The sequence below is a fragment of the Brachyistius frenatus genome, unplaced genomic scaffold (assembly GCF_029030835.1).
Source record: "Brachyistius frenatus isolate BFR_SWC_R1_liver_20210118 unplaced genomic scaffold, ASM2903083v1 Contig_129, whole genome shotgun sequence".
Lineage (NCBI taxonomy): Eukaryota > Metazoa > Chordata > Actinopteri > Embiotocidae > Brachyistius > Brachyistius frenatus.
The window spans coordinates 72,527-95,358 of NW_027210728.1; the positions used below are offsets into that span (position 1 = coordinate 72,527).

Below are 22,832 nucleotides of genomic sequence, written 5' to 3' on the forward strand. Positions count from 1 at the left end.
TTCAGCTGTGATTTAAAAACCCGATTAGTTTAAAACACCGTCGTACACGGGGGGTCGAAATTTGGACGCAATTTGCATCCATCGGGTTCAACGGGTCAAGACCTCGGAAACACCCCCCCGAGGCGTTGGAAGTGTTTGACCGTAGAAATGAAATGTCAACGCTCTGGCTGATGCGTTTGCTGACCTTTGCTTGCCTTTCAAAACTTTCCCAAAATGCTGCACATGCAGATAGATAAGAGATTAAAACCTGTTCCAGATCCAGGCCGCCCTGAAACCCCCTTAAACGCGCGAACAGCCGCGCGCGAGCGCGGCGGAAGCTTTGAAGTCGCCTCGCCGCCGAAAACGCTTCATTTCAGTTCGGTGTTTGTTGTGTCGTCGCTGCCCTCTCTCGGCGCTCTTTTCAGTGCTCGGGCGTAAAGTGGGCAGATCGGGCCGACAGCTGGAGGGAGCATCTGACGCGGGTCAGGAAAAAAACACAGGCTGCCGAGGTCGAGGGCGGCAAGCGGTTGAGATCAAACCCCCCTCCTCCCCCTCCCCGCCTTCCCCACCACCAACCCCGCAGAGAGACCGGCTGTTCGCGGCATCGCTGCTTATGCTTACGCTGAATGAGCCATCCGGGTTTCCTCTGCGCTAATGTCAACAGGTGTTTGAGCAATTTGTCTCTGCGGTGGGAGCTTACGCGGAGCAATTACATGCCAAATGAGCTCCGTAAGAGAGAGCGGCCTCTCTTCGTTATAAGAGCGCTCGTGGTCTCGGCGCTGCGAGGAGCCGGGGAGAAAAAAAAAAAAAAAGGTATTATCAGACTTATAGGAGTTGACCGCGGAGGTTTGACATTCACGCCTCAATTGGAGAAAGTCGAGGCCGAGTCGTGCACAGAAAGCCTTTCACCAGTCAAAACAAAAGGAACATTTACAGTCAGCGGCCCAAACTGTGCCGAGACAACAGGACGTTTTAAGCCTTCGGCAAATTTAGCAATTTGTATTCATGAAATCACATAAATGTTTATGATAACGGGTCGTAGCCAGTTTCAAGGGGAGTATTTAGTGTGCCATAGTCCACGTTGTGATTTCCTCGTTTTAGGCCAAGCTGAGCCAAGTCATCACCTGTGGTCAGCATCACCGACCCAAACCGCCTCCCTTCTGCGCTCCATACGGGCGATGAGAAGACATTATTCAATTATTGGGGAAACAATGAAGTAGGTTACATCAATCACCTCGGATGTTACCAGATGGTCTGCTGGTTGAGATAGTGTTTAGTTGGAAGGTCATAATTTGACCTGATATCACGCCAAAGTGTGTAGTACACCCATCCACTAGACGATATCGTGTCCGTCGCGTCTTGGCACGAAAAGAAATGAGCCTTAGTTTTAGGAACCTACTTTTTTTTTTTTTTTTTATTTATTTTTTTTAAAGTAGGCCGTTGTGTAGAGTATGGAGCCGAAATATCATCAATAAAGAGGATTCAGACAATGAAGTGAACACACTCTTGTAAACTTCTTTCTTTGTGTGTGCTTTGAGAAAAGAAATCAAAGTTATGTCACGGAGTTATAAATATAAAAAAAAAAACACAATAGAAGGAGTTTCCCAGACAAACAAAGAAGGATCCGCGATTCCAGAGCTCATTCGCAAGTCTGTCTGGCTACTGATTTGTCAACGCTGCTCTTCCCCGCAGCCACATGAGAGAGAGCACATTCACAGCTGCTATATTTGTCACTAGATTCTATAAAAAAAATAATAAAAATAAATAAAAATTGCTAAAGCGGTATGAAAAGTTGGAAAACCTGGTGATAAAGTTGCTAAGCTGACAGCTGTTTTAATGCCTTCATTTCAAACTGTGCCTGACCTCCGTTCGGTCACCGCTGCCCCCGGAGCGAGCTGTTCTCTCAGCAGCTCACTGCACATGCGCTGCAGTCATTAAACCCGGATCATACAGGAAGAGGGAAATTGTGTTGTTGTTTCAGTGCTTTCGAAAAGCACTTGAGGGCTGATTACGTATCGGTTGTGATTGGCCGGTGAGCTCGAGAGTCCCAGAACACTTACGCAGCGTGTACACCCGGAGTGACGGGCGGCAAAAACCAGACCGGGCGGGTAGGACCTTTTTTCGGTCCACCGACCCACCGATCCGGCAGCCCACCGGGAGTCGGCCAGAGCACCGCCGACTGTGACTACAGTTCGTTTGCCACGACCTGGATCTTTCTTCAGCCTTAACCACCGAATATGTTTTTGTCTTGCGAAAGCTTCGCAGTCAGAGTAGATAACTACATTTTGGGTGTGTTTGCTTTGTGATCTTTTGAAATAGAAAGGAGCTTCAATTTCCTGCTTTATATAATAGCGGGAAACTGAAGCCTTCAAATGCTCATGAGCTAGATTTGGTACGATAACCCCTCCTCCCCTGACAAGTAAATTCATATTTTCCTATCAGATGGGGTTTCCAATAGTAGAATTACTATTCATGGCGATATTAGGAATAACAAATTTAATTTGGGGAACATGATTCATTGACAATCAAGTGTCTACATTTCAAAATTAGCCAACTCTAGTATGTGTTGCTGTATTGTACCACCAGAGTTCAAGGGAAGCTTTATTTCTCGGTTTCTTTCCATCCTATTTTTCGACAGTTTATTGGCGGCTGCCGGTGTGGATTTCTTTTACGGGAAAATGTTAGAAGAGTAGAGTAGAGCAGGCGGGAAAGGTGTTGTGTGGCAGACACGGATATCAACACCTCACAAATCGGACACAATAAGAGGAAAGTTACTGATAGCTGTGCTGCATTGCAGTACGAGGACGCAGCACAATGATGCTCCGCTGCCATCGATTGTCCACAAGTTGTGCACTCAATCTGAACCTGACATACTCCAGCCTGAGAGAATTACACGTTTTCCGGAGCGCGGCGTGTTCTTCTTAACCCCAGCGGCTCGGATAAGCGTCAGCCGAGCCCGGGCTCATCATCAAACCCGCTCTCCACTGACACGATACTGTAAATCACTCCACCCCGAGCCTGAGTCAACAGTTTTTCTCGGGATGTCTCCCGGATTCCCTTCAGTCTCGAACAGTGTTTTTTTTTTTTCCTCTCGGGACTGATCTGCAGCGTCGGGATGACTGTGCCTTCGCCGAGGCCCCCTCTGCCTCTGGAGATCCGATTAGCGATGAAATCCCTGCGGTAACTGTTAACGTTATAATGTCGTTAAGCTCCCTGAAAATGATGTAAAAACCTGTTATTGCTAAAACTCTGCCTGAAACTGCGAGAAAACCGAAACGATGTGAAAATCACAGCCGCCATAATGCAATAAGCGTCAAGCAGTGTCGTCGGATTTTTATAGAAATAAATGAATTTTGAATGTGATCTTATTCCATTAAGCTACAATGTTATCTGGCAGCTTGTTACATGATTAGTAATCAGCTGATTTTGCTCGAGTCAGACGGACTGAATAATGTGAATGACTGATAAAGACCCCATTCTGTCAAAAGGAAAGGTTATTCTTCTTTTTCTGTATGCTGGGCGTGGACGCCATTCAGGATATTTCAATTTGGACGGTGACAACGGCAGACGCCCCCGAGGAATACAGGACAAAAATTATGCTGTGCGGCAGGTACTTTTCAGCGGCACAAATCACCGAACGCCGGGGTGCCGTGACGTGTAAGGTCGGCGCGCGGTGGCCGTGACGTGAGCGTGATAATAAAGATGCACATTCTCAAACCGTCTCACCCTGATGCCGAGCTCCACGTTCTCCCCGCCGTAAATTTCCATGCCCTCGTCGAGCAGGCCGATTTCCTCAAAGTATTTCCTGTCGACCACGAAGCAGCCAATCAGAGCAGGGCTCCTGAAATCGGAGGTGAAAGGAGGCGAGAGAGAGAAAGAGAGAGAGAGAGAAAGGTAAAAAAAAACAACCTTGTGTTGTATTGAACAGACTGCATAGCAATTTCGGGAGTTTAAAAGGCAAAATATTCTGCCAGACTCCCCACACACATGTAATTAACCCCACACTGGGCACCCGAGGTCCCGAAGCGCTGCTTTTTTCTAGTACACTGCACATTTGATTCGCTAAACATTGAGGCTCAGCCTTTCGCGATAAACCTATGCGTTGCATTACACTCACAAATCATCCAGCTGTCAAAATGATGCCTTCACCTCACACAGCAAATTCAGGACATTTTGAGGAAATCTGGAGGGGAGGCGGGGGAAAAAAAAAAAAAAAAAAAAAGCACACCGATTTCTCATCGACATCAAACTGAATCAACAGGAGTGAAAAATAAGTCAGATTAGTATTCATGCTGGCAGTTGCCGCGCATCTCTTATCAATATGAAAAACAGCACTGATGGAAAAACAGCTTGTTTGGGTGAATTTCACCTCCCCGTGGATACACAGATTGGCAAACAGCCAGAAACTCTGAAACCCAAACATGCTAATAGAAAACACGGCCCTCCCACCGCCGGCTTTGAACACACTCTTCCCTCTACGGCACTTCAGATATCAACACAATTCATCTCAACTACCCGAGTTTTTTTTTTTTTTTTTTTTTTTTTCATGGTTCGGTACGTGCAGGAAATAAAGAGCTACGGTGCTGGACAGCGGGCTTCGCGTGGAAGCTTCCTGGTCATGAAATAAACACGCGTCGTTCGCTCCGTAACATACACGTCATGTAACAAATAAAACTATGTGTTTAAAAAAAAAAAAAAGTTATATTTCCCACAAAGTTTCTTCTGTATTGGAGAAAAACCTATTTAAATAAAACTTGAGATTTGGCACTTATTATTTATTTATTGTATTTGAATTTGAATGTCCTGAAGCAGAGAGCCTGAAGAACAAAACAATGTATAATCGATCAAATTGTGTAGATCGAAACTTTTTTTTTTTTTTAAATAAAATGCAATATACACATTTACTTTAGAAATTAGTCACTCCTTTGCTAAAACTGCCTTTAAAAATCAATATGCGCTAACAATAAACTGCAGCGGTCCTTCTGAGCGAATCCAGTGGCGAACTGAAGTTGAGAAAAAAGTAGTCAAGAGGAGGAACTATTTATCTTCCTCCATTACAATATTGAGCAGAGAATGTCCTCTCGTCTTTGTGTGAATCCATAAACTTTGCATCATTGATTTGCTTGCCATAAACCACAACAACAGATGTATTATGCTCTTGCAGATTTTCGGTGTACAGGCAGTTTTTTTTTGTTGCTCTTGTTGCTGGGGCTGTTTTTCCTCTTATTTTCTCTGTAGTAGCCTCTGCAGAGTGTCTGGGCAATCTTTACCCGTCACATTGGCGGAGTTTTTCTGGCCACTTGTAGTGAAGATCAGGATCATTATATGCATTTCAGAGTCTGTGCAATTATCGTGCCGCCTGCTCGGATGTACATCAAATATGCTGCAGTAGTAATGACAAAACAAATCTACCTGCTTTCCTTTCCTGTGTTTCTGCCCACCGCTTCTGATGAGACACTTTTTTTTTTAATGTTACACTTAATGTGCTTTGTAGCTGCGCTGCATCCCCCAGGTTTTATACGGGTTAGAGTATTGACACTACACTTACAAGAATTTACATACATAATTATTCATGGCGGATTAGTGTAGAAGAAATTATAATGTAAAAATAATGAGCTTAGCGAGTGATGTTATCAAACCTACTTCAATGTGCTTCAAGTCATATTATTAATAATTAATACCATAGTGGTGCCGAACTTCTTTCATGAAAACAAGACATTTTTCTTTCAATGAAATGAAACTTTTTCTTTCTATTTAAAAAAAAAATTATGGATGAATTTGTGTTTAGCGAAGTCTTGCTGCTCATCTTGTGTTTACCTGATAGGGGCGGTGTGGTTGCGTTGTGTCCACCAGGACTTTGGTGGGTTGAGGTATCGACACCACAGCTCCCAGTCGAAGCCCTGAGCCGACAGCGGGTATTCCTCGATCTCGAAGGTGTCGTACTTGATGTTGTCAAAAGAGGGCGACACCACCCGGGTCCGGTCCTCTTTTATTCGCTGCAATATAGGCTCCGCCCTGAAGAGGGGTTGGAGGGGAGATGCGGGGGGGAGAGGGGGGATGACAAAGCACAGATTGAAACGAGTTTAAAAGATGACAGCAAATTCAGTTCGTGGGTGTTTCGCTGTGACACCATCTTTCCCCGAACTTAACTGATGTCTAAAAGCATTGTTAAGCTTTACGTTAATTTCCAAGGAATTTCTTAAAAAAAAAATAATCACCAACTCTGCAGCCGTTCGTCCTTTTATCGCCTCTTTCAGCACGTCGTTTTGGTTCACGACACTTTAACTCTGTGTTGCAGTGTCACTACCTCGTCATGCCTCGTTGAAATATGAAGGACTGTCTCTCTCTTCAAATCTTAAAAGGATTTTCCTCTCATGAGCCTGAACCTTGTGGGTGTATTTGTGTTTTGTAGGTAGTTTGTACTCTGTTCTAACTGGGCAATTATTTTCTTGTAAACAATCAGCAAACAATTAAGTTATTGAAAATTCAGTAAAAAAAAAAAAGCCTACAATAATTTAGGCTCATGAGTGGTTAATTGATGTTCACTGACAATAATAGATAATTTCAAAATGTAAGTACTGACACGTTTACTGTGCATCTTTAATTTAGCATTTCGTTATGTATTTCACTGGCATTCAATTCAGTTTGAATTTGAATAAAAGAAGAGAAAAAAAAAGTCAAGCAAGAATGAAATACAACAACATCAAGAATCATCTGAATGAAAATAAGGTAGAAAAAAAACCAACAACAACAACAAAAAAGGAGTGAATGTAATAAAACAGTGCGGGGAATTGTTGGTCCATAGCGGACGCTGAGGAGCGGGTCTGAAATCCTGACTGGATTAGGAAGGTCAATCCACCAGTGACCAGAGAAGATGGAGCCGAATCAAGGACTGAAGTAGTGCGGGGCGAAGGGCACCTCGAGGGGTAGGGGTTGGAGGAAGGGTGGAGGAGGGGGGGCAGAGCAGAAATCAGCGAGAGGAGTAAGGCGGTGTTTGGAATGAGAAGTCCTGGAGAGATCCGAGTCCTACCCTACTTTAGCTTTGAAAGCCATTCCCAGGGGACCGAATCAGGGACGAAATACAGAGTAGTTGGAAAAATTCAGCGGCGTCGATGGTCGAGGTTGGCTGCAGAGGAGGTGGGGGTGCGAGGGGGTCGGGTGGGGTCGTCCGAAGAGGAGACGAGCAAGAGTCCTTGATCAGGTAATACGGGATTCATTGGATGTTAAAAGCAAAGCTGGAGGGGCCGTGGCCCCTTTGCAAGTCTCTTAAGATTCATGCAGGGTCACATACAGAGGTGTTACCAGGTGTTACCAGATGCTGTTTTTACGAGTTTGAAATTCGGCTGCAGGGATGTCCAAAATTTATGCAGCGACTTCATCTATCATCTTGGTACCTGAGCCACGTCGAGTCATCTGCCAATTTTCCGTTCAAATAAAGTTGAGAAAAATACTTTCCATTTCGTCAGTTTGAAATTATGCAGTTCGGTCAGCAGCCGGAGTTCGTTTGAGTTCTTTTGAGATCTGGAGATTCAAAGTTTTCACATGCAAGATTTTCAAAAAGTGATACTGTGGAAAATTCGACCTTATTTGTGGAAAATAACTGGCAACCTCTCAATGTGTGATAACAAAATCCTATCACATTTTTAAATGTGTTTTTTTTTGTGTGTGAATTCTGACACCGAGAATTTTCTTTTGCTCATAATTATAAGGTTTTTTTTTTCTGCCAGAGCTTCAGTCAGTCATAAGGTTTTGATGAATAATTTATTTTGAAACTTGGTTTACCACTGGTTTATTTCAACCTGCTGCGCTTCCCATTTATGCGTGTTATTGTGGCTCCATGGATCACACTAACTTTGCACTTTTCACTCTCCGTCTAAAGCTGAACCCTGCGGAAGACCAAACTCGGAGGATGGAGGCATGAACACAACAGGACGTCCTGAAGGACAATGTACCGCGGTAAATGCTTGCCGCATCGTCGATGCCGGACTTTGAAAAACAAGAATCATCCCAGCTGTGAAACTACAACTGATGAATTTGCGACTTTTATAATTTAGTGTCAGTTAGAACACACACCATGCATCCATTATCTACACCTGCTTTTTCCCTGAACAGGGTTACCGTTGTCTTCTCTCGTACAAAACGCATCCACTTATCTGCTTAATGGAAATGAAAATAGACCGTGCAACATTGCGCAGTGACACTATTGATCTGGAGAAAACACGACAGCTCGCTGGAACGAGGAAAGTAATAGCGTCACATTCTCAGACTCCGGGGACGAACCGCCAAAGGCTGTCGTACCCGAGAGATGGGAAATACAAACGAGGCACCGTGCCTCGCGATCGTCCGCGTTTCATCACTTCTCGGCCCACAGAGGTGTACGATGATGACATCATAAAGTCCCAAAACATCAGACGGGAGGAGGGACTCTTTTATCCTGCACAGCTGATCGTTCCTCAAGAGGTGAACCTCCCCCGTTTTCTGGCGTACTTCTTTTTTTTTTTTTTTTCTTTTTCGGTCCCGTACTGCATTTACACACATTAACAGGAAAACCAATAAATACATACAGCGAGCCCATACAGAAAGCTCCGAAATCGAGATATAGGAGGACGAATCAAAATCGGGTCGGCTGCCAATTAGCGAGACCTCCACATCAAAGAAAAGGTAAAAGGCTCCAGCGTTCACACAGACCCAGAAGACATTATTTTTCTCACAGCCGAGCACTAAAGCATGCCGGTAGATCTCCGATTTGATGAAGCGCAGCCTCAGTGAATGCCAGTTAATTTATACATCTACCAATTCATGGCAAAGAAATTGAAATTGGATTCCAATATTTATTACCCAGGAGTAACAATGTCTTGAAACCATTTTAAAATTACAGGATTTTCATCTCACCGGTGAACTTCACACGGTACGAGACAACTGAAAGGATTTGACACAATCGGCAGTTTTGTGTTTGATGTTTTTAGCTTAGTATGATTTCTCAGTAAATAATAATTATTAAGATAACCGATAGATCTTCAACCTGTTTCACTCAAACTGAGTTTTGTGCGATAATAAGAACGAGTTCATTCAACTTAACCAAATTCAACTTCAGCCACTAGTTGAGAGAAACTGTCGAGTCGGGGAAAAATTCTCAAGAGCCACCTTCAGCATTGCCAATGTTACATAGCATTGGCTCTTCTTACAATAATCTCCATATTAACATGGTAATTTTGGTCAAAAATGACTGTCGGTATAGTTTACTTCTGTGTTTGTTTACATTGCTGTTGCATCGTTGGCTTAAAGGACCAGGATCGCCGTGAAAGATGAGAAAGCGGTCTGCAGAATTTTCTCCTTTTGCTGCAGGGCCCACGTACTGACATACACTGGATCATGCAATTAGCTTAACGTGGATGAACATCTAGATAACCAGAGGAGCACATGTACAGCACATGAGACGATGGGGGACTATTGTGATAATCTATGGAAATATGAAATACCCTATAATTACTTGTGTTTGACTCAAACTAGGCAACGTTACCAGCTAATTGCAACGTATGCTGGAGACAATTATGTAGATTGAGCAGTCAGTGCTTTGAGAGTAATTATACAGCAATTTCTCAATTTCTATGAAAAGAAATAATATTGTTTGTGCGAGATTCGGAGCGCAGGAAGGAGCACAGCGGAGGGAGGATTAGGAGGAAGGTGTTCGCGGGAGGAAGACAAAAGGAAAACTGACAGGAGAGGGGAAAAAAAAAAAACACGAACCGAGTGAGGCGGATTATTCACTACTACATGTGCAATCAGATGTGCCACCCAGCTAATAGCACGAGCACAAACACGACAGCAACTTAAGCACCCGATCGCAAAGCATTTAAACGCCAACGCACATTTTGTAAAAATGTGTGTTTACAGTAGAGAGAGTAAAAACAATGAAAAGTGTTGCTCTCCAGCTGAGCTCTTTTGCATCTCTGCCAACAGTGATTGCATTAGTCATAGAGCAATACCCACACTGTGGCAAGATGTAGGAGGTGTGTGTGGGGGTGGGGGGAGAGAGAGGAGGGTGGAGGAGGTGAAATAGGGAGGGCTGGAGAGGGCGGAGGAGTGGAGGGTTTAGAAAGTCTAAGTGTCACTAATCTGGAACACAGCGGCAACAAATACTACTTTGGATCCAAACCCAGATATTAGAATGAAAGTGTGTGTGTGTGTGTGTGTGTGTGTGTGTGTGTGTGTGTGTGTGTGTGTGTTTGCGTGCGTGTGCGCGTATGATACCTGTAAATCGGCGTCGAGCTGGTGGTTTTCGTGCGCGTGCTTTCAGCCGAGCGTGAGATATTTCTCGGCCTGTCAAAAATGATTAAAGGGTACAAAGCAGCGCCGCCGTATCCGAGTGATTTCGAGAGACCCCCCCCCCCCCCCCTGAGTTGCTGGAACGTCCGCGGCTCCGAGAGATTGACGTTAAATTCGCGGGTAAAATAAAACGGTGCTTTGGTTTCCGTCAGAAACGCTTTCCAAAAGGAATGCCGCGTCGTGAGCCTCGGCCGCCTCGTCGCCGTGATGGATTAACGCCAACGGCGGTAATTAACTGCCGTTCATGTTATTTACGTCACTTAGCGGATTCATTAGGAAGCATTTCCGCCGCGTGTCAACACGCTTTGTTTTTGACACGAGGTAGTCGGTGTTTGAACTCCCTCTCCCGCGAGGTGACCGTTGAGAGTAATTTCCAGTAAACTGAACATTTACTCATTAACATGCAAAAATGACTCCCAGCCAGAAGGTCAACGCTCTTATCCGATTATCTGCCGGAAGAGGAAACGTTAAAATATGAAATTCCCGGCATGAACCCTGCAGGCGGGTACGAAACTATCCACCGAGTGAATGTGGTGGAATAATGAACAAGCTTAAAAAAAAAAAAAATGTAAAGACATACTTCCTGAAATAATATTCAGCCTTAACGCAACACTAAGAAGTTGTAAAACCAGCTCATCTGCATTCATCAGTAAGATTTGTTTCGCCTGGTTAACCTTGAATACCGGCAGCGGGGGAAAGCGGTCGGCCTAAAAGCAGCATCGCACCTGAACAACCTGTGCTGCGTTTTTGTGCGGTGGTTGGTGCGGTACTCACTACCCCGAGGGCGCCAACATTTTAAAACCTTCTGGATGTAATCTCGGCCGTCTAAAACCTTAGGCAGCATTCGGTCCTCTCCTTCCCGCCGTTGTTACGGACCCAAATAGCCGCGACCTCGGGACTCGCCTCGTCCGCCGAAGCCCCCGACACGCCGTCTTGCGAACGTCTGGCGCTCGTGTGAAAACGGTGTTCGATAAAAGGCTGCTAATAATATGTAAACAACGTACGAGGAGGGAAAACATCTGCTGCGATGACAAAAAAAAAAAAAAAAAAAAAAAAAAGACCCCGAAGCTCTGAAATGATCCTTCGACGGATTCGGTCTTTCTTCCGGGGACTACAGGATTGATTAAACCACGAGTCACGACGGGCCGTCACTGCCGCGACGGCACGCTGTCGAGCAGATTGGACTGTCCGCTGTCATTTTCAAACGGTGATTACTCCTCGGCGTACGGGGAAAACAATGGATTCATTAAACCTGAGAGCAGCCTGTCCCGCCAGCGTTCAGCACAACGTCCACTTTGATGAGAGCAGCCGTCTCTCGACATTATTACCGGTACGCAGTGCAGGAGGCACAACACTCGCACAGCGAGGTATTCACTCCATAGAACTTTACAACACTGTACAGGAGGAAGCCAACATCACATACATAACACGCATACAGGGGAGAAAAACCTCCAACAGTAGGAAGGGAAAACTCCCTTTTAACAGGAAGAAGGAAAAACTCCCTTTTAACAGGAGGAAAAACCTCCAACAGCAAGAAGGAAAAACTCCTTTTAAACAGGAAAAAAAAAAAACGACATCAGTGGGAAGGAAAAACTCCCTTTTAACAGGAAGAAGGAAAAACTCCCTTTTAACAGGAGCAAAAACCTCCAACAGCAAGAAGGGAAAACTCCTTTTAAACAGGAAGAAAAAAACGACATCGGTAAGAAGGAAAAACTCCCTTTAAACAGGAAGAAAAACTTACACAGTGGAAAGAAAATTGTTTTTTTAACAGCAAGAAAACCCTCCGACAGTAAGAAGGAAAAACTCCCTTTTAACAGGAAGAAGGGAAAAACTCCCTTTTAACAGGAACAAAAACCTCCAACGGCAAGAAGGAAAAACTCCTTTTAAACAGGAAGAAAAAAAAACGACATCGGTGGGAAGGAAAAACTCCCTTTAACAGGAAGAAGCTACAGACAGAACCAGAGGTGGGCGGCCATCTTCCTCGACGTATACACTTGTCGTATACAAAGCAGCAACGTATTGAAGTGCAGTATGGATCTCCCATGTCGGTATGAATGATGGACTTTAATAAGTTTCATCCGAGGTTTTTTTTTTTTTTGTCACGGCTATATTATCTGAAGGTTTGAACACAGAACTAAAACACACACCTGAGCCCTCCAAGGAAAAGTAGCTGAGACGCCACGAAACAGAACGAGCAGATGAGACCTGGAATTATGTTGCACACCTGCTCAGTGAACCGTTCACCCACCGCCGTCCTATTTGTAATTCTCCAGCAGCTTCGTTGTTGTGTTTCCTCTTTCATGTGACTTCCAGTGAAAACAAAATGTTACACTTCGCTGTTTTTATAACTCCTGAATGACTTCTGCGATTCTGCATTTCTTGTACCCCGCAGTCTAATTCTTGAAATTTGTAATATATATTGGAGCAAAGTAACCTTTACTGGAGTGTATTCATGTGCACAATGGTAAACATGAGGTATTTAGAGTGTGAATAACACCTGAATGAGCCCCATCCTTTAATGCCTGACTCCTCGGCTGTCGCTACGGGAACCTCGCAGGAGTTTCTGGTAACAAATGTATTATTATGATTATTTTATTTTTATTTTTCTCCAAAACAGCGACTCGCTGCCGTCTGGGCCCAGCAGGTTGCGGCGCTGCATGATGCAGACTCAGCTCGGAAGATTTGTATTTTTTTTTTTTTTTTTTGCCGCATCCTCTGCCGCATTTATTAAAAGGGGGAAACTCGCCGCTCACCATCCCGTGTTGAACTCCACGTGCGCGTCGAACAGCGCGACCACGGGGGCCGAAGCCGCCCTCCAGCCGCTGACTCTGGACCGGATCAGCCCCTCCTGCTTGTCGTGGTGCACCACCTTGACGAACCCCGGGCCGTGCTGGGCGTTGGTCTCGTCCACGAAGCTCTGCAGGTGGTCCTTGAGCTCCGCTGGGGGGGGCAGAGGGGCGGGAGGGGGGTGAAGGGGCGACACACACAAAACAGAGACACTCAGATGTTAAAGTGAACTCACTGAAGCCTGTTGCGGCATCGATGTCATCAACAACGCTCGGCAGAAACTCGCTCGATCCCAACGGACGGGAAAAAAAAAAAAAAAAAAGGTCCGAGCGAGAGCGGTGTGTGTGTGTGTGTGTGTGTGTGTGTGTGTGTGTGTGTGTGTGTGTGTGTGTGTGTGTGTGTGTGTGTTTGCAAAACCACTGTATGTTGGTGTGTTTCACAGTTTTCTGTTGTTTTTTTTCCCACAACATTTAACCATCTGTCCTGTTGCCGACTAACTGTTTCCGCTGTGGACTGTCGTTAGGCTTTTATCCATACGCCGCGACGGTAATACACATTTACATTGCATTAAGCTCGAGGCAGACCGGGGGAAATACAACAATTAAAAGGAACATAAGCCCATGCTGAATGGACAAACATGCTGAATCCGCACATGTACGAATGCGAGAGTAAAACCGGGGGGGGGGGGGTTGGCTGGAGTTAAATTGCTGAGCAGAAAGCAGCGCTGCAGCAGAAAAGTATTATTATTCATTAAGGTTGAACCGCGAGGTTCATTATCGATAATTTTGTGTAAAGCTTTCAAAGAAATATTGAGGCCGACTTGTGGCCGCTGTTTTGCAATGAGGTGCTTAAAAATGACTTACGAGTGCGCTGCTCAAGTGTCCACATACTTTTGGTTATACAGCGTACATAAGATTAATTTGTGGACTTTTTTAAGTTTAAAATCCTGGTCACTCTTTCGACTTCGTTCCTTGCGCTGGGTTGTAAGAGTTCGTCTCCCACGGATACAATTTTCGGCATAATCGAAAAGAAATTGTCGAAAATCTACACAAAAATAAAAGCCCGGGTTGTAAATATGTGGAGATTTTCTTTGAGATCATTTTGAACCAGACTTTCAAAACTGACAACAAAGACTTCCTGAAGACAGCCGCAAGCTGTCTACAGAACAGACAGGAGGTTTTACACTCAACAAGTGAGGAAAAAAAACAAAAAAAACATTTAATTGCAGACTTCCACCAACAACATTGTTATTAGCAAAACTCTGATGCTGGCATGGAAAAACATTTACACACAAAATAAAAAAATACTTGAATATGATGAAATCAAATACTTAATGAAGTAACAAACACCGCAGACTTTCTGAAACGTTCAGTCCGTCGTATGAATGGAACCGAACACCGATCGTCGCCTTTGCTTTCGTTATCGATGCGGTCGGCGGGTGCTCCGAGGTCAAAAACTAATTTCTGTTGGAAATAAAAACCTGAAAGCCGTCAGATAATGAACTCGCACATAAAATACAAACGTTTAAATTCTAGACGTGTCTTTTTCTTGCTCCTTTCTTTTCCGTTACGAGTGATCTCGTATAGTTTCTGCACATATTGAGGTGGACGCGCACGCACGCACACACACACACACACACACACACACACACACACACACACACACACACACACACACACACACACACACACACCGTCTGCTCGCAGTGGAGCAGCGAACATCTTCATTTCCTCGTTGTGACTTCTCCGTGCTGTAATCCTGCCCGCAGGCTACGACGGCTGCTGCCCCCCCCCCTTTCCCCTCCCCCCCTCCACCTCCACCTCCCCCCCCCACCTCCTACTCCCTCTTTCTATTCATTACTACCATCGTCTCGGATCCTCCAGTCGCTCTGTTTTCCTTTAATGAGCCACGCTTTGCTGCTGACCTGGAAGAGAGATGGGGCTCGTTTTAAAACAAACGGGGCCGGGAGTATCTGAAGACCACCTTTATGGCGTCGCACGTCCGTATGAGATTACTTCTCAACATAAAAAAAAAAAAAAAAGAAAAGAAAAAAGAATCAAGTCATTAAATCAAGCGCACCTCCTGTTAGCCAATTAATTTTCAGGCGTCTGCCGCACGCTGTGAAACATGTTTTTACCCGAGCGGAGCGGATCGAGCCCAAACAACGGGAGCCCTGCTTTGCCGTCAGTCCGCTAAAAATAATCGGGACTTGATGCGAGAGCTGCTGGGTTCGGTCTGACCGAGGAATACGTTCGAAGGTTGTGCACCGATGCGACCTCACTGCCTGAAATACAGCTCAAATTTGAACTTGAAAATCCGGGCCCGTCCCGTCTCAACTCATCACATCAGACGACTTAAGTGTTTTTCTTTTCATACAATCGGACCACAGAGTGTTCATTCAGGTCGTTCCAATATCAGGAAACTCCTGAGAGAAGCTACGTTAAAGTGCTTGTTTTGACTGATCAGGAGCAAAAAGAAGCTGCCCGCCATGTTTGTTTGATTAACTACAATTAATTGCCTGATAAATAATTAAACAGTTGATCTATTTACAAAGTTCTTGTTGACTATTTATTTCGGTTGATCATTAATCAAACACCAATCAACTACAGTGCGTGTTTTAGGCACAAGCACGAAGCGGAGGCTAATATAATCTTATCGTTGGGAAAATAACGATTCAAACTGTTGGAAAAAGGAAAAAAATCAACAGACGTCTTTGAAATTCCACATCCGACTTTCTCTCAATAACATTCGCTTATTAGCGCCGAACAGAGCTGGGTGACGGAAATATGCTTTACTTTTGCTGGCATTTTATAAACGAAGTTACCGGACGAATTTACCCGACGACAGCCCGGAGATGAAAAAGTCAGGGTTCGCAGAGGGAAGTCGTTAACATTCATTTCTGCCCTCAATTTCATTGCAATCCAAAAGTCACCCGGTTAACTTTGAGTGGGGAAATGTATTTGACATTAAAAAAAAAAACTTTCAAGGCAGTTCATCCTGTAATTTTGAGATCAATCCTCAACCAAAATAATGGACTTGACCTATGGCTTGATATACTGGGGTTTTATTTTATTTAAAAAAAAAAAAATTATAACATTTAGTAGAAGAAAAAAACAGTAAAACAAAAAAACATTGCTACTTGCAGCCCTCATTTTTAAATAATTGTCAAACCGCTATGATTTATGTGATACAGAGATCTGAATGACAGGAAAGAAAAGTAATCCAAACTAATACCATTGTGACTCCGGTGCAGGTCTGCGTGGTTCGGCGATCTTTCATCAGCACTTCGAGGCAACACGAGTTAAACCCGCTCGTGTCTCTGCTAATTTACTATTCTGGGTGGGGGGGGGGGGGCGACGGGTTTCGCCTTCGCCTCGTCTCCGTTGACCCTCATTTATCATAATTACACAGTGCACGATCAATAAGCCGCGTTGACGATCTCGCACTTCCACCGACTTATCTTCCGTCGCCTACCTTCATTACGAATTACCTCCACGCCGTCGTAATCCATCACGACGCAAATGAGCAGCGAGTCGTATTTCCAGGAGAATTAGTTAACAACTGGAACGCATTAGGAGAGATGAATTCGAGGTAAATGTTGAATGTATTTAGTGATATTTTCGTTCCCACGTTCGAAGCGGATTGTAAAGTAAGCGGCGCTCCGGCTCACCTGCAGGACCCGGCGCTCGGTGTAATTATTCAACTCTGGATCTCTGCCGGCCCGATAACGTGGTGACAAACTCTTAATCAAACTGGGGTGAATTTAATGAAGTCTTTATTTGGCTATTACCTGGCTGTAAAGCTGTCACAGCGGTAAACAGCAGGGCGAGTCTGTCGGGTACAAATGGGAAGGGATTTTTTTTTTTTTTTTTTAGAGACATGGCAGAGAGATAAAGTCATAAAGAAAAAAATTAGGCCGTAATTGCTGGTTTTAATTCCGAATGAATAACAAGTTGCTCGCGTTGTCGGCTTGGATGGGAAACGGTACGTTGGCGACGAGCTAAATATTACACTTCAGTAAAAATGATTTTCACTTTACCAACTTTACGGCTTCTTCCCTAGTGGCCCTCTACGGTATTGCACTTTCAGGCACCTCCGCCCATCGGCTTCACTTTTATGACCTATGATACCAGTCCCCTTACCTAATAGCCTACACTCAAGTCCAAATATGGTAGCTAATCTCACAACGTCACAAACATCCTACTAGCGCTCTTCTTCCTCTTTTGTTGCAAACAGCTTACAGTTGCATTACCGCCGCCCTCCGGCAGTAGTGACGCATCACCACCGGGGGCCAGTAAAAGCACAGGAAACCATATAGAGGACGATGTCACACAAGCCGCTCCGATTTGTTGGCGCTCTTAAAGGCAGTAGCTCCGTATATACGCAGTCGGTGTATGTCGCATCCAAATCCTCACCGGAGAACAGGGGATGATTAAGGTGGAGTAGTGGCATCACACCCACATCAGAAAGGCCGCACATCCCCCCCGGCCGCGGCATTATTTGCCGTTCCTGCCGGCTCACCCCGGGGAAATTAGAGGCCTTGAGGTTGTAATAGAACGAGAGGGAAGAACAACCCATTCTTCATTCGTGTAATCTGGACAGAAATACCAAGTGCTCGGTCTTCTGATCCTATTATAACACTGTTGTTAAGAGTTATCTCTGGAAGTCATTGGAACATCTAAAAGCACTGGGGGGTAAATTTGGTGGAAATCAATCGGGGGGGGGGGCAGATACATACGGACGCTGGGAAATTTATCTCGCAAAGTGGTTGCTTTCAAGAAGAAAAAAAATCCACGGTATATCCAAACGGGATACAGCTTTTAATCTGATTTTAAATCGCTCCCTGTGGATGTATAAATGAATTTACGCTCCGTGTTTGAGGCTAAGATTTAAATTCGAGAAGCCTTTTGGGTGTCCCGGTGGCTCGGGGTGATCGTATATCCGAATGAAAGCACGACGAAGGTTTGAGATTCTTACCGCTGTTGCTGTGGTCGTCGACCAGTACGATCTCTTTGAGCAGGTGGGACGGCGTCCTCTGGATGGCCGTGTGGACGGAGCGCAGCAACACCGACAGCGCCTCGTTGACGAAGATGAAGATGACGCTGAGCTGAGGGAGGTCTGACGAGTAAGACATGTTTCTGCATCTGGAGGGAAAGATGGAGAAAGAGAAGCTTTTGTATGGTGTTTTGAAAAAAAAAAAGACCAAAAAAAAGTCTGAATCTATACAGAAAAATACCACCGTGATGCATCTTGAATGTTTTAATCGATAAAGAGTGCACCGATCAAACCGTCGACTGACCCGTCTGGCCGTAAATCTGGAATGGGCCGAGTGAGGGAGATGCGGTCGCTAAGGTAACCGTTGTAGCCATAGTAACGGAACTTCTTGAGGGCGACCCTTCGACTCTCCGGGCCGAGGTCGTGACCCCAGTGGGCGAAGAGCGAGGAGGCCTGGTCCGAGGCCGAGTCCGACGAAGCCGCCGCGTCTTCGCCGTCCTTCTGAGGAGTTTCTGCGGACAGAGACGAGGAGAAGAGGGTTCAGACGGATTCTATATTTTCGTCGAGTAAAACGCAATTGGAAGTAACAGGTTTTTTTTTTTTTTTATTGTCATTACAAATAACTCATTCTGGCAGCCACGGCGACCTATTTCTGTAGAAGTGGACACAAATCCGCTGACGTGCCTCAGGTAACGTTTCCTTTGCTTTCTTTTTTTGTTGTTGTTGTTGTTTTGTAAACCAGCGCTCCGGCTGAACGTCGTGTGCCACACGCGTAGCGCCGAGCTGCTTTCCGATGCACGGCGGGAAACAATAAAGAGCTGAAAACATGCTTGAGGCCTCCATGAAACAAAAACCAAAACATTTGCAAACAACAAAAAGCCCACCAGGTGATGAAATATTAATAATAATGCATTCTCTTGCGTGTCAGCCGTTTACAATGTGCGGCGCGACGCGGAGCACAAAGCTGCGGCGTGCGAACGCGGCGGTCTGAGTCACTAGAAGACGGGGATTATCCAAGAGAATGAAATATTCATGGCCTGAGAGCTGCTGGAATTCCTCACCCGAGTGCACAGTTGTTAAAAAAAAACCCAACAACACTCACACAAAGTGTACAAACAAAAAGTTTCTCAATCCATAAAAAAAACAAAACGCGAGACCCCGTGAGACTCCGGTGTGCTTTCACTATCGCCGACGTTTAAACGCCTGGAAGTATTTTTTTATTTTCCCTCGCGGTCGGCGTGTGAAGGCTTCAAACCGAAGCAAACATTTTGAGTTAAGGAAATATAAATAATACAACAAAAATTGGGGCGTTAATTCGTATTTTTCAGACGAGGGTTAAAAAAAAAAGTTCTTGCGACACATTTATGCAAACAATGTCTGAGCTTCAAGCCTCGACGCAGTGGGAAACTTCCATGACAGCAGCTGACGAGGAGACGTGCCCGGTGTCAAACGACAGATCTGACGTTGTCACTGAGAAACAAACAACCGGCTTGATGCGTAAAAATAACTCAAAACTTAAATAGTTTCTTTTTGGTAACGACAATTTACTTTTCAAAATCGCCAAAGAAAACATTTTATTTAAACGTAATTTCACTTCCAGTTCCACTTTAAGACTCCGATTCATCCTCCAAACACGTCTGTTGAAGGACTGTTGAAGTGCCTCTTCTCCTTCCCGAGCCGAATGGGCTTATTTTATTTTTTTATTAGTTTGGAGAGCTGTACATCCTCCTTTGGTACTAACACGCTTAATGCTTTCGAGAGTTTAATGCCACACACCCCCCCCCCCCCTCATAATAAGCACCCCCTTAAAAGCACTGCGGATGATTCACTGGCTCCATTTTTCTTGGCCACAAATGCATTGTGAAGCGAAGTTTTTTTAATTTTTTTTTTATCAAGTCGCCTCATCCTTGGGACTCCCTTTTTGAGTCCATACCGGCCATTTATATTCTCCGAGGCTTTTTTTTTTTTTTTTAGTTAATGCGTCGGGCCTTTTAGCACGACAGGAAGCCAAATCCTCCGGAGACTTCGCCCGTTTTAATGTTGGAGTCGGGAACGGACGAGCACACGGGAGCGTGTCGTGTCCTGCCCCGCGACGTGTCCGACAAAACCTCATTATTAATTTAGACGGACCCGGCTAACCCCTTTTCGAGCACGGCTGGAGGAGACGTCGCCGCTCCAGAAGGAGTCGGGGAGGACCGAGCGGAACGACGCCGAGGCTGCGTGGGCGGATGATCGGGCATCTACAGTTGGTACGACTGTCAGAGGAGCAAACAGGGACAAGACGCTCGGGGCACGCTGGCGTTTGAGGTGAGCGTGTTAACCGTGTGTTGCGCTTTAACGTGCAATGCCAGAGAAAATCTACGCAAAGCAAATGAGCAAATAACCTGTAACCTGACTGCACCGTAGGCCTGTCAATCAAACAGACACGCCCACCAAAAACGCGGCTTTTTGACGTTTAGTTTATAATTAATGACGGGATTGTTTTCAAATGGACCGCCAGAAAAATAATCTGGAAGAGTGAATTTAGCGAACGACATACGGGAATCTTTTACTGACTTAGAAGTTGAATGGGAGTCGACGGAAACCGGCGCTTTTTGGAGCCGACCTCTGGTGGCGCTCGGCGGTATCGCAGCTCGACCACTTCCTTATTTCCAGATGTTTGACTCCACATTTAAGTTTTTTTTCAAACATTTTATCGAATAAGTCACGAAAAAAAAAAATAGAGCTCGCTTTTTGCCATCGGCTCCCACATTATTTCTTTTAATCCCTTACACCGTTTCATTGACCTGCAGATGCCCCCAAGTTGTTTTTCCTCTTTCCTGTATCTGAATATCTGCGAGAACACACACACACACACACACACACACACACACACACACACACACACACACACACACACACACACACACACACACACACACACACACACACACACACACACACACACACACACACACACACACACACACACACACACACACACACACACACACACACACACACACACACACACACAGTACCTGGGGTGTCTGAGGTCAACACAAAAAGAGTACTTCTCATTGTTGAGCCTGGCAGCAGCCCCGACTGCATTGTGCCAGTAAACAGTGCAACTTTGTCCTGTCATACCCTTGTTGGGGAAGCGCGACTTGGCTCCACATCAATGTCTGCTCAGCTGTAGTTACACACAACCCGAACACACAAACACAGACGAGAAAACCCTTCCCAGAGAGAGGGAGAGAGAGGGCGAGGCAGACACATTTTTGGAAAGAAATTCTTCCAATTTTTCAACAACAACAACACCAAAAACAAAAAAAAAAGCAACGAAACACACACAAAATAAGCTTTTTTAAAACAAAACAAAAACTTGAAAGGGTAGAATGTGATAAATGTGAACTCGGCGGGTAATAAAATCCGGGAGACGGAGAAAGGGGGTGCAAAAAGAGAGGATAAATAAAACAAAACAAAAATAGCGACGACAAAAGCAAAGAGAGCTGAATGAAAAGAAGAAGAAGAAGAAGAAGAAGAAGAAGCCGGAGCACCGAGGAGAGAGTGACAAACCAAAAGTGCCGACAGGGCGCCGAGTGAGGGAGTGATGAAGAGGAGGGGTGACAGAGGGAGTGATGAGGAGAACAAGAGAATAAAGGGGTTGTGACAGAAGGTATTCATCCCTAGGCATCAGTAAACTAGGCGACCCTGAGCTCCAGTCACATCAGCTCGCAGACACACACTCGTTTATTAGCTCAGACACCGAGACAGCTCCGCGTCCACACACACACACACACACACACACACACACACACACACACACACACACACACACACACACACACACACACACACACACACACACACACACACACACACAAGCTTCCTGCGGACTCGGAGGCTTCAGGCTCCAGACTCCCCGCAACCTATTGGATTAGAAACGGGCCTCTCTGCTGGGTGACAAAGTGGTTCACCTTGTCCTCCAGTCACTTTATGCAGAATCGGCGTGCTATTGGCTCAGCGGGTTTCACGCTGCGGAGCGGCGGCTCTCGAAAAAAAACAACCCAAAAAAACAACAACACACACCGCAGTCAAGAGCTGAGATCGAAGCGAAATCAAAACCACTCGAGACCCGGGACTATTCTGGATTAGAATCGGCGTCAACAGGTTGTGATGAATTGGCAAATTATATGCAGAGGATCATGTGCAAGTTTGGACTCATGAATATGAATGAAAAAAAAAACCCCGATACGATCTATTTTCTAAACAGGAGCAGAGGCTGGAAACGACTTTTACTCTGAAAATCCAAGACCAGCGCGCAAAACGGTTTTCAGAATTTAGAAAAAAAAAAATTAAGAATTTAATTCCATGCAAAACGATTTCATTGTTTGCGATTCATTATTATACAACAAGTGGTTCGGACCGAGCGATCTGATTGGTCAACCGAACATCTGGAACGTGCTCAAATCACCATGACAACACACCCTGCTCATCACTAGAAAATATCACCCCGCCTCCTCAATGGGAATATATGATTGGAAATTAATTTCATATAATATGTAATATAATGTTGTTTTTACCCGTTACAGGTCTATTAATTGTGACCCAGTCACGCACTTTAAAATCCTGGCGGCGCCGGCGAGCTCGACCGGTTTGGTTTTCAACACACGACACGGCGCTAAAATCTTTAAAAAAAAAAAATACACGAGTACATCGATATCTTTTTTTTTTTCCAGCGACATCGCGAGTAACAAAACCTC

At 45.0% G+C, this 22,832-nt stretch overlaps 1 protein-coding gene across 1 annotated transcript in view; it reads right to left on the bottom strand.

The window, feature by feature from the left end:
* galnt18a (UDP-N-acetyl-alpha-D-galactosamine:polypeptide N-acetylgalactosaminyltransferase 18a) overlaps positions 1 to 22,832 on the bottom strand; it is a 115,424-nt gene that overhangs the window by 38,228 nt on the left and 54,364 nt on the right. Inside the window, exons 2-6 of the mRNA XM_069714249.1 lie at positions 18,392 to 18,599; positions 18,070 to 18,236; positions 13,059 to 13,245; positions 5,797 to 5,994; positions 3,706 to 3,820 (exon numbers count right to left, since the gene is read on the bottom strand). Coding sequence (XP_069570350.1) covers positions 3,706 to 3,820; positions 5,797 to 5,994; positions 13,059 to 13,245; positions 18,070 to 18,236; positions 18,392 to 18,599 — 875 coding nt within the window. The remainder of the gene's footprint in view (positions 1 to 3,705; positions 3,821 to 5,796; positions 5,995 to 13,058; positions 13,246 to 18,069; positions 18,237 to 18,391; positions 18,600 to 22,832) is intronic.